General features: G+C 38.2%; 1 protein-coding gene and 1 long non-coding RNA gene across 2 annotated transcripts in view; one reads left to right on the top strand and one right to left on the bottom strand.

Annotated features, from left to right (window-relative positions):
- Nucleotides 1-8,479, top strand: part of LOC118763426 — a 24,511-nt gene extending 16,032 nt beyond the window's left edge. The window contains exon 4 of the long non-coding RNA XR_004999184.1: nt 8,404-8,479. This is a non-coding gene — a long non-coding RNA (uncharacterized LOC118763426). The remainder of the gene's footprint in view (nt 1-8,403) is intronic.
- Nucleotides 8,405-13,331, bottom strand: part of LOC115211922 (FAD synthase) — a 50,741-nt gene continuing 45,814 nt past the window's right edge. Inside the window, exons 11-12 of the mRNA XM_029780671.2 lie at nt 10,529-10,650; nt 8,405-8,553 (exon numbers count right to left, since the gene is read on the bottom strand). Coding sequence (XP_029636531.1) covers nt 8,408-8,553; nt 10,529-10,650 — 268 coding nt within the window. The 3' untranslated portion in view covers nt 8,405-8,407. The remainder of the gene's footprint in view (nt 8,554-10,528; nt 10,651-13,331) is intronic.

A 13,331-nucleotide genomic window follows, 5' to 3' on the forward strand; every position in this document is an offset into this window, starting at 1 on the left:
ATATATATGGCCGCAGCTCTGAGTGAAACTACAGAATATATATATATATATATATATATACATATATATATATATATGTTATATAATATATAATATATATATATACAAACACGTGGTATACACATACTCATATAACTATAACATAATAATGTCTGATATTAAAGGTAGAACTTTCTTACACAGGAAAATAGGCCAACATTCTGAATAAAATGCTCAACAGAAAAGAGATGCTACAAACATACATACAATTAATCAGAGAAAAATAACAAAATGACCATTGTGTGAGATATACCAAGTCTCTTCTCTTAATCGATTTATTACTTCAAATAAAGGCATTATTTCTCTCTAAAAGAAATGGAAACTATATAAATATTAAGCTACGGTGGTAAAGGTAAGCAGAATGTAGGGGTTGTAGACAGACAGAAACAAGCCTTAGAATAATACATGCTTTGAGAATTATTTAAAGAAAAAATAGAAGCGACTACATAATGAAAATGCCAAAAGTGAGGCAATTTCAATTCAAGAAAAACTTGTGAACAAAACAAACACTGCAAACACTCACGAGGGGGACAACAAGATGGTGTTCAGTAGTTGTTAAGTGAAAATGTGCAATGAAAAGAAAGCCGCTGGAATAATAATTATGGCTTCAAAATTTTCCACAATGACGACAGCAATTTGGGGGAAAGGAGATGAGTCGATTACGTTGGCCCCAGTGCTCAACTGGTACTTAATTATTATTATTATTATTATCGATGTAGCAGTGCCAGGAGATCAACACATCATCATGAAAGAGAAAAAGTTGATAAATATGGAGACCTGAGAATTAAGATCGCGAAGATGTGGCAGCTACGAGAGTCCAACATAAAAGTTATCCCTATTGCCATTGGAGCATTGGATTCAATACCACCCAATCTGAAAAACCATCTGAAAGCCTTAGAAATACCCTACGATCTAGATGTATTGCAAAAGACGGCATTACTTGGAACTGCACGCATATTGCTTAAAGCAATGTCTGTCTGAGGTCCTTGTTGTGACTTGACAAACAGTACAAACCCCCGGTAGACACAATATCTTAAATCAACAACCTCACGATATTGCATACTGTGTGACGTCTATAATAATAATAATAATAATAATAATAATAATAATAATAATAATGATGATGATGATGATGATGATGATGATGATGATTATAATGATGATGATGATGATGATAATAATAATAATAATAATAATAATAATTTTGACACAAGTCCAGCAGTTTTGAAGGACGAGGGTTAGTCATTTACATGGATCCCAAAAAGTATGAAAGGCAAAGTTGATCCCCAGAGAATTTAAACTCAGAACGTAAAGAGCCGGAGGAGATGCCAGTACGCATTTTGTCCAGGATACTATCAACCGATCCCTGTACATGACTGGCACTTGCAGTTTATTAACCCCGGAGGGGGTGAAAGTCAAAGTTAACCTTAGTGGGATTTGAACTCATACTGTAAAGATCCAGAACAACGCTTTCTTTCTGAGCCCACTAACAATCCTGTCCGCTCACCACCGAGATAATCATATTTTCGTGTTGAATTTACTTGTAGCAAAAAGACAGTTTATCTTTGACTGTCGTTGCGTTACTTGAGTCCACAGCAACAGATGAGTGTCCCTAGGAGTTCATTGTTAGTCAAACACTCGTTCTATTAGAAGATGTTTGTTTCTTTCAACATTCAGCACAATTTATATTTTATTTCGTAATTTATTATTATTATTGCCTTTGTTTTTTTCTTCTCCTTCTTCTTCTTCTTCTTGTTAATATTACTAGCAGTATCCATGGAAATTCCACAGCCCATTTTGTAGTACAAAGTCAGCCATAAACATCTCCTCACTCGGTAATAATATCCTGTCATTTCCTTCGCAATCCTTTGATTAATTTCAAGAGAATCTTGTTTATCCTCTTCGATCATGTTTTCCCTTCAAGCCTGTATTTTTTCTTCTTTTTTGTTTTTTCCATCCTGGCTTCTGCAAAATATTTTTGCCTATCATCATCATTCATATTTCGCCTTCTTTCTTGATTAACAATTTTCACTCTTTGCTATTAGCCTCAGCTTCATCGTTCGCCATACGACACCTTTTGGCTTTATTCCCTGCGTTAATTTCATTCCTTCTTGCTCAGTTAATGCTTCTCAACATTCCCGATTCTCCTCTCTTTGTTCTTAATTCTTAATTCATCTCTTTGCTCTTTTCCCAATCTTTTCCTGTACCTTCCCCACATCTTTTTGGTCCAATTTTCGTTGTCATGCCTTATGATTATTGTCGTAACACACCAAACACTATTTCGCCAATAAAATATTTTTTTTAAGAAACACACAGACGCAGGAGTGGCTGTCTGGTAAGTTGCTTGCTTACCAACCACATGGTTCCGGGTTCAGACCCACTGCGTGGCACCTTGGGCAAGTGTCTTCTACTATAGCCTTGAGCCGACCAAAGCCTTGTGAGTGGATTTAGTAGACGGAAACTGAAAGAAGCCCGTCGTATATACACTTTTACTTGTTTCAGTCATTTGACTGTGGTCATGCTGGAGTACCGCCTTTAGTCGAGAAAATCGACCCGAGGACTTATACTTTGTAAGCCTAGTACTTATTCTATCGTCCTCCTTTGCCGGACTGCTAGGTTACGGGGACGTAAACATACAAGCATCGGTTGTCAAGCGATATTGGGAGTGAGGGGACAAACACAGACACACAAACATATACGCACACACAGACATATATATATACATATATACGACGGGCTTCTTTCAGTTTCGTCTGCCAAATCCACTCACAAAGCTTTGGTCGGCCCGAAGCTATAGTAGAAGACACTTGCCCATAGTGCCACGCGGTGGGACTGAATCTAGAACCATGTGATTCGTAAGCAAGCTACTTACCACACAGCCACTCCTACGCCTATGTATATGTATATGTGTGTGTGTTTGTGTGTCTGTTTGTCCCGCCAACATTGCTTGACAACCGATGCTGGTGTGTTTACGTCCCCGTAACTTAGCAGTTCGGCAAAAGAGACCGATAGAATAAGTATTTATCACTATAGGTGATAAATTATCGGATCGTATTTTATCGTATCTTATCGTATTTATCGCTGATGACGAGAAAATTCTAAATGAATTAACTCAGAAATCGTGACCGATTCGATAATAACGAAACTTTTTAGAAATTTCTGTCGGCTTGCTTTCGAGACGCGTGCTTATAGTGATAAATTACATGGTTATTGACGATTAAGTCTATTTTCGGCATATTTGGCATTGGAATTTTTTTCTTTTGCCCTTGTTTATAAGTTATAAAGAGAATTCACAAAAAAAAACAAAAGACGAAGACAGGTGGTGTAGAAAACAAACAGATGTATTAGTATAACGCTCGGGAATTGAAAAACTCGAGTAGAATCTTCAGAAAATTCTACTAGAGTAGATGCAAGCGTTAATATATGATTTATAAAAACATGTGACATATTAGTAAAAATCTGTAAACGTACAGCCATCCAGATTTCTGAATACCTTATTTTTTCTAATAAAGCACCATTTGAGCATGGTCGATGCCAGTGCCGCCTGACTGGCACTCGTGCCAGTGGCACGTGAAAGTACCAACTACACTCTCGGAGTGGTCGGCGTTAGGAAGGGCATCCAGCTGTAGAAACTTTGCCAAATCAGATTGGAGCCTGGTGCAGCCTTGTGGCTCGCCAGCCCTCAGTCAAACCATCCAACCCGTGCCAGCATGGAAAGCAGACATTAAACGACGATGATATATATATATATATGATGATATATATATGACATATATAAATGATTATATATGGCCACAGCTCTGAGCTGAAACTACAGAAAAAATGCATGTATGTATGTATACAAACACGTAGATATACACACACACTCATACAGCTATGACATAAAGGTGGAACTTTCTTACACAGGAAAATAGGCCAACATTATGAATAAAATGCTCAACAGAAAAGAGATGCTACAAACATACATACAATTAGTCAGAGAAAAATAACAAAATGACCATTGTATGAGATATACCAAGTCTCTTCTCTTAATCGATTTATTACTTCAAATAAAGGCATTATTTCTCTCTAAAAGAGATGGAAACTATATAAATATTAAGCTTTGGCGGTAAAGGTAAGCAGAATGTAGAGGCTGTAGACAGACAGAAACAAGCCTTAGAATAATACATGCTTTGTGAATTATTTAAAGAAAAAATAGAAGCGACTACATAATTAAAATGCCAAAAGTGAGGCAATTTCAATTCAAGAAAAACTCGAGAACAAAACAAATACTGCAAACACCCACGAGGGAAACAACAAGATGGTGTTCAGTAATTATTAAGTGAAAATATGCAATGAAAAGAAAGCCGCTGGAATAATAATTATGGCTTCAAAATTTGCCACAATGACGACAGCAATTTGGGGGCAAGGAGATGAGTCGGTTATGTTGGCCCCAGTGCGTAACTGGTACTTCATTTATCGACCCCGAAAGGATGAAAGGCAAAGTTGACCTTGGCGGAATTTGAACTAGGAACGTAGCAATGGGCGAAATACCGCTAAGCATTTCGTCCAGCACGCTAACGATTCTGCCAGCTCACCGCCTTAACAATAATAATTCTGCTCAATACCACAGATTTGCTTGTCAGTTATTTGACCATAACCAGTTGAGCATGTCCCTTAGTGGTTGACGATATGTGCATCTCTGATCACAAGCAGAAGTAGTGGGAGAGCATCATAGCCGTGTGTTGAAAGGAATTCTTAGAGGTTTGGATAATTCACCTTTGGAAGCATGGGTGGTTCGCTAAACAATCCTTATTCAGGGACCGTTTGAGCGGGATGGGCTACTGGACCAGAAGAAACTTCTAACTGGGTCCCACCTGCAAGGTCATGTGCTTTTTATCTTGATATGAGATCACCATGTCGCGCACACATGGTTGTGATGCATGTGTCTGGTGTACCCTTATCAGACGAGTAGTCATGATGGGTATACTGGGCTTCATATATTTTACCCCAGTGACACTTTGATGGCATGCACTGCTCTCTCACTCAATAATAATAATAATAATAATAATAATAATAATTTTGACACAAGTCCAGCAGTTTTGAAGGACGAGGGTTAGTCATTTACATGGATCCCAAAAACTATGAAAGGCCAAGTTGATCCCCAGAGAATTTAAACTCAGAACGTAAAGAGCCGGAGGAAATGCCAGTATGCATTTTGTCCAGGATACTATCAAACGACCCCTGTACATGACTGGCACTTGCAGTTTATTGGGTTGTCCGGAAAGTTCGTGCGGATTTATAGTAGCTTACATTTCGACTTATTTTAGAACATGGTTGAGTCCATAAAATAGGATTTGACTACACCTCCATTTAGGGCACAGTTTAAGCTATCTTTTCGTGGAAGAAGGTTTATGTTCCTATAACCCGTGTTTAATTCTGTAACCCTTTAAAATGGAAGACAGGAAAGCTCATTTTCGGCACCACCAAACCTTCAAATATATAAATGATGATGATGATGATGATATATATATATATATATATATATATATATATTTCATCATCATCATCGTCGTCGTCTTTTAACGTCCGCTTTCCATGCTAGCATAAGTTGGATGATTTGACTGAGGACTGGCGAACCAGATGGCTGCACCAGGCTCCAATCATGATCTAGCAGAGTTTCTACAGCTGGATGCACTTCCTAACGCCATTTCGAGAGTGTAGTGGGTGCTTTTATGTGCCACCGGCACGAGAGCCAGTCAGGCGGTACTGGCAACGGCCATGAAAAATCTTTTTCTTTTTATGTGTCACCTGCACACCGGCACAAGTGCCAGTAAGGCGACGCTGGTAGTGCCACCGGCACGAACGCCAATTAGCCGCTCTGGCAACGATCACGCTCGGATGGTTTAATGTGTACTAAAACATATAAATGCTATAAAAAAGATTTTTGATATGAAGGCACATAGCTCAGTGGTTAGAGCGTGGGGCTCTCTGTCATGAGGTAGTGAGTTTGATTCCCGGTCTGGGCTGTGTTCTTGAGCAAGACACTTTATTTCACGTTGCTCCAGTTCACTCAGCTGTAGAAATGAGTTGCGATGTCACTGATGCCAAGCTGTATCGGCCTTTGCCTTTCCCTTGGATAACATCAGTGGCGTGGAGAGGGGAAGCTGGTATGCATGGGCAACTGCTGGTCTTCCATAAACAACGTTGCCCAGTCTTGTGCCTTGGAGGGTAACTTTCTAGGTGCAATCCCATGGTCATTCATAACTGAAGGGGCTTTTTATCCCTTTATAATTCTTTGCTACACAGTTATCAGTACAACTAGTACTTTGTCATCATGGGATTTTGCTCTCCCTGAAACACTAATAATACTGTGTAAAATCCAGTGTCTTTCTTTTCTTTTATTTGTTTCAGTCATTTGACTGTGGTCATGCTGGAGCACCGCCTTTTAGTTGAACAAATCAACCACAGGACTTATTCTTTGTAAACCTAGTACTTATTATATCGGTCTCTTGCGCTGAACTGCTAAGTTATGGGGACATAAACACACCAGCATCGGTTGTCAAGCAATGTTGTGGGTACACAAGCACATACATACATACATACATACATATATATATATGTGTGTGCGTGTGTGTGTGTAAACCTACAGGGGAAAATTCAATTCAGGAACACCAAATCAAACTTCACAAAATATAACATATATATATATATATATATATATATATATATTATATATATATACAAATCAGAAAAAAAAACATCCTTCATCAATTCAACAATGAAAAATTAAATTACACCATTTAGAAAAATTACACACTATAGAAAGACCAAATATAAGACAAGACATACAACAATGATCAAGCAACATGCAAAAAAAGCAAATAAAATGCACACATCCGGTAGAACAACAACACGTGCTTTGTGGTTATATTTAAGAAATGATAATAGTAATAATAATAGTACAATCACTTCAATATAAATATAGCCACTCTTCAGGTTAAAGAAAAAACAACAAAATAATTAATTAGATAAATCAACAAATACACGTAAACAATCCTGAAAAATACGAAATATCTCAACAAATATATTCCAGTTCAAATAAAAAAAATTAAATAAAAAACAAGATACAACTAATTAAAATATCCAAAACAAATATATATATATAATATATATATATATATATATATATATATATATATATATATATATAAAACACAAAACACACCAAGTGAAAACTAAATACCATTATTCAATCTATATACATCAAATCAAATTATCAATTAATTTATTTATCCAACAAACGTCTAAATAAAATCCTACACTCATTAAGCAACTCATATCTATAACCTCAATGCTAAGCAATATACACAATGCTAGTACAAGCCATAAATATCAGAACTAATAATAGGAAATGGTTCAAATATATACACACTTACTAGATAAACCAACCATACCACTAACATATACGTAGTATATACAGATTCAATTCTTCATTCAACCACACAGTTGACCAAAATATCACTCTAGCAAGATCTGTGTATATATCACAGAATTAATAGTAAATTTATTGGGTTATTTCTGGAAACTTTATCCAAAAAACTTGAAAGCATTGCCTGTGTTGTGTCTGTATCAAGAGGTTGTCGCTCATCTGCTCATCATTAAAAAATTAAGGAAATTGGAATACGATGATTCCTTCATGTACTTTATATATATATATACACTTTATATACTTTATGCACAATTTTATGGACTTAATATGCAGCACTCTCCCTCTTTCCCTTCCGCTCTCTTTCACTCTTCGCCTTTCCCTTCAATGTGAAAAGTCACGTGAAAAGTGTTTACAGATGAGCTAAGTAACGGAGGTAAAAAAAATTAAGTTAAAAAAAAAAATTACACATTTCACTCACCACCATCTCTCCCTCCCCGTCCCCACCCCTCCCCTCCCCCTTCAACTAATCACGTGAAAGCATTATGGATGGGTTGAGTAATGGAGGAACAATCAGAATTATTATAAGATATAAATATATATATATATGAGGGGCTTCTTTCAGTTTCCATCTAGCAATTTCAGTTACAGGGGTTTGGTCAACCAAGAAGATATAGCAGAACACACTTACACAAGGTGCTGCACAGCAGGACTGAACGGTCCTGGGTTTAATGCTTTTGAACATAGATCTTCTTAACCAGAGATGGCCTAGGGCTAAACAGCAGCAACAAGAACATAGTCAAACAAACCAACAAAGACTCTATGCAGTAACAAAAATACTGAATAAGGCGCCAGTACCACCATCACTATCACATGGTCATGTAGGGTCTCCTCAGAAGCAGAAAAATTTCCATGGATCAACCCAAACGGTTTACAAGGTGAACAGATATAAAGAGGAACTTACCCAAGGTCATACAAGGTGCAGTATGGAATGCAGAGTTTGCGTAAGAAGGTCCAGATATCATTGTAAGTCCAATAAAGAAGGGGGTTTACTCTCATATAACTTGGCCAACCAGCATCAGTCTTAATAAAGGGTTGCAAATTTTCTGAAATAATTCAAAGACAAGATGAGCTATTTAAATATACATACATATATACATCATCATCGTTTAACATCTGTTTTCTATGCTGGCATGGGTGGGATGGTTTGACAGGGGCTGGCTAGGCAGAAGACGGCATGAGATTTCACTATCGGTTTTCTCGTGATTTTTAAAGCTAGATGCCCTTCCCAACACCAACTACCTTGCAGGGTATATATATCGACATTTAGGCCAATAACAAACAACCTAGCTTCAGAATTTTCCCCCTCTATCAGTTCAGGGATGATGCAACAGGTAGTCAGTGCATTTGCAAAGAGTCATTCTTTATCACAAAATATAAACCTCTTTTATATGCACCCACCACAAATGACACTATTACAAGGGCCTTAGAATGCAAATATTAAAAATGATATATTTAACACAGTCACTTCACATGAATTTATTCAGAACAATTCCAACCACTACTATTACAACCACAACAGGTCACTTTTAGGTCACTTGACCATTTAAGAGGATTCTACCAACAGCCTGCAACAGCCATACCACTCCCACATTTTTATTATTCTTTCTCTTCTTTGTCATCTCTTTTCTCTACTACTATTGCTGCTTAAACAATCAAAGACAAGAATTCATATCAAACTACTACTAGCTGCTGCCAACTACCTGGAACTCACAAGAGTAAAAAAGGGAGACAGAGACAGACAGAAAAAAGGAAAATGTCTCTTGCATTTGAAAACTATAGAAATGTTTAAAAAACATTTCATTTAAGTTTTCCCCAATTTAATTGTTTTTCATGCTTTACTCTAAGTCATCATCGCTTGACAACCAATGTTGGTACATTTACGTTCCTGTAACTTAGTGGTTTGGCAAAAGAGACTAACAGAATACTAGGCTTAGAAAGACAGGCTCCTGTGCCAGAGACACGTAAAAAGCACCATCCAAACATGGTCGATGCTAGTGCCCCCTGACTGGCACTCATGCCAGTGACCCATAAAAAGCACCCACTACACTCTCGTAGTGGTTGACATTAGGGAGGGCATCAAGCTGTAGAAACTTTGCCAGATCAGATTGGAGCCTAGTGCAGCCTCCTGGCTTGCCAGTCCTCAATCGAACCATCTGACCCTTGCTAGCATGGAAAGCAGGCGTTAAACAATGATGATGACATTACCAAAATCTCACAGCTATGAAAAAAATGCATGATAGATTCAAAACAATGTGAATAAATATGCATTGAATTTAACAGAATAATATGAATTCTAAAAGATTAATGACTCTGGCAATTCAACCACCCCATCCCCACTCCTAATTAAATAGTTATGGTCAACAGGCACAGGAGTGGCTATGTGGTAAGAAGCTTGCTAACCAACCACATGGTTCCTGGTTCAGTCCGACTGCATGGCACCTTGGGCAAGTGTCTTCTTATTTCTTTACTGCCCACAAGGGGCTACATACAGAGAGGACAAACAAGGACAGACAAACGGATTAAGTCGATTATATTGACCCCAATGCATAACTGGTACTTATCTAATCGACCCTGAAAGGATGAAAAGCAAAGTTGGCCTCGGCGGAATTTGAACTCAGAACGTAGCGGCAGACAAAATACCGCTAAGCATTTTACCCAGCGTGCTTACATTTCTGCCAGCTCGCCGCCTTGGGCAAGTGTCTCCTACTATAGCATCAGGTTGACCAAAGCCGTGTGAGTGGATCTGGTAGACGGAAACTGAAAGAAGCCCGTCGTATATATATGTCTATGTATATGCTTGTATGTCTGTTTGTCCCCCTATCATCGCTTGACAACTGATGTTGGTGTGTTTACATCCCCATAACTTAGCAGTTCAGCAAAAGAGACCTATAGAATAAGTACTAGGATTACAAAGCATAAGTCCTGGGATCAACTTGTTCAACTAAAGGTGGTGCTCCAGCATGGCCACAGTCAAATGACTGAAACATATAAAAGAAAAAAACTCATTGAACAACTCACCTGAATAGGGGTCTGTTACTCTTGTACCCATGAATACAGCTTTTACCTGTGGATTCTGGACTTTTAATTCTGCTAAAGATTCCTTGATTTTACCATTTAATGTAATCATTTTTAAGTTGTAACTGAAAGAGATAAAGAGCAAGGCATGAAATTCCATACAAAATTGTCCACAAGATTTTATAAAAGGACTTCAATAAAAGAAATAAGCTAAAAGCAACAAAAAGAAAAACATTATCTAATTACAAATTAACGAGGGAGACTCTTATTACCAGGCCAGAGAATTGCGCACAGACCTCGTAATCATAGCCTAACCATACCATCATCATCATCACTATCCTCACCACCACCGCTGCTACCATCACACCTGCCTCCCACACCCACTGCTATCATAACCACCACCTTGGGGGTGGATTTGGTAGATGGAAACTGAAAGAAGTCCATCGTATGTATGTATGTGTGTGTGTGTGTGTGTGTGTGTGTGTGTGTGTGTTGGGCAAGTGTCTTCTACTATAGCCTCGGGTCGACCAAAGCCTTGTGAGTGGATTTGGTAGACGGAAACTGAAAGAAACCCATCAAATATATGTATATATGTGTATGTGTGTGTGTGTGTGTGTTTGTGTCTGTTCCCCTAACATCGCTTGACAACCGATGCTGGTGTGTTTACGTCTCCGTCACTTAGCGGTTCGGCAAAAGAGAACGATAGAATATGTACTAGGACGTTAAACAATGATGATGATGATGATGATGATGATATACAAGCAAAACGTCGCCCTCCCCTGTCCAATGGACAGTGATGAATTAAAGCAAATTTTCTCAAAACAACTTGTCCGACCGTCCCATAGACCTCTCCTTGGAGAAACACTGATTTAACTTAAATTTGAGACACTAAACATGCCGGCTTTTTTTGTGCAAACTGCACGTGCATTTTTCTGGCATACGCATAGTATTGATCACAAAAGCTGATGTATTTGCACGTACAAATGCATGTTCCCACGGCTTTATCGATCGCATTCTCACCTGGAATCGATCTTTGTAATTTTTTCAAGACTTTTACATGCCCTGATACCATCGGTATCTACATATTAAATTTGAGCGCAATCAGATGGAGGATGCCCGAGATCCTAGAAGACATACAGACAGAACGGATCTCATATAATAGATATATATATATATAGTTAAAGTTAATCCAAACAAGAAAGCACAAAAAAACACAACACGAGGACGTGGAACAAATATAGCATTATTGGACGCTCAGGAAAGAAGGAAAGAAGGAGGGTTTAACGTTTCGAGCGGAGCTCTTCGTTGGAAACATAGGAGAAGGAAAGATCCAGAGAAGGGAAGACAGAAGAAAAAAAATCGCCAACAGTACACACGCGATCACATTTTATATATATGTTACTGCATGGTATCTTAGGAAAATGTTTTTTTACTATAGACCCATGAGAAAATTTGATAAATGAAAACTGGTTGACATTGGGAATGGCATCCAGTCGTAGAAACCATGTGAAATCAGACTGGACCTGGTACAGATCTCTGGTTTAACAGTTCCAGTCTAACAATCTAACCCATGCAAGCATGGCAAGCAGACACTAAAAGATGGTGATGATGATGATGATATATATAGGCATGGCTGTGAGGTAAGTAGCATGCTTCCTAACCACATGTTTCCAGGTTCAATCCCACTGCATGGCACCTTTGGCAAGTGTCTTCTATAATAGCTTCGGGCCGACCAAAGCCTTGTGAGTGGATTTGGTAGATGGAAACTGAAAGAAGCCTGTCGTATGTTTGTGTGTCTGTCTGTGTTTGTTTCCCCCGCCTTCGCTCGACAACAGATGTCGATTTGTTTAACTAAAACCCTTCATGGCGGTGCTCCAGCATGGCCGCATATATAGCTGTGCTGTGTTGGGACCGGCATGTCAAAAAATCAACCCAACGTTTCCTTTGCGTGTTGGTTGGTTTCCGACGTCGTAACTTAGCGATTCGTCAAACTAGGGTGATGGTAAGGTGGCAAACTAGCAGAAACGTTAGCGTGCCGGTCGAAATGCTTAGCGGTATTTCATCTGCCGCTATGTTCTGAGTTCAAATTTACCTTTCATCCTTTCGGGGTCGGTGAATTAAGTACCAGTTACGCACTGGGGTCGATGTAATCGACTTAATACCTATGTCTGTCCTTGTTTGTCCCCTCTATGTTTAGCCCCTTGTGGGTAATAAAGAAATAGGTATAAACATCAGGCTTAAAAAATAAGTCCTGGGCTCGACTTTTTCGACCAAGCCCTTCAAGGCGGTGCCCCAGCATGGCCGCAGTCCAAATGCTTAAAACAATTAAAAGCTAAAAGATAAAAGGAAATAAACATTTAACTTGGAAATACTTTTTATTTTTGTTTTTTATTTGTGACTAGCAGTATCGCCCGGCGTTGCTAGGGTTTGTAAGGGAAATAACTATATAAGCATTTTTAGAGAGTTATAGCCAAAAAATAGCAAAAAAATGCATTAAAAATGGAAAAAAAATTATGGTAATTTTTTTTTTAAATCGTTGACTCATCGTAGACATTTTTAGAGAGTTACTTCCCTTATATAATAGCGAAAAAAATGCATTAAAAATGGAAAAAAAATTATGGTAAATTTTTTTTTAAATCGTAGACTCATCGTAGACGCGCGCTAATACCCAGAAGGGCTCGATATGAATCACTACTGTAAGATACCCGGTTTTGGTTAAACTGCACCGCAAAATGTGGGAGTAGTTAGGAATCTAAATCGTAGGAGACAGACACACAACTTGACTTTTATATATAAAGATTTTCGT

Source organism: Octopus sinensis, linkage group LG5, assembly GCF_006345805.1.
Source record: "Octopus sinensis linkage group LG5, ASM634580v1, whole genome shotgun sequence".
Lineage (NCBI taxonomy): Eukaryota > Metazoa > Mollusca > Cephalopoda > Octopoda > Octopodidae > Octopus > Octopus sinensis.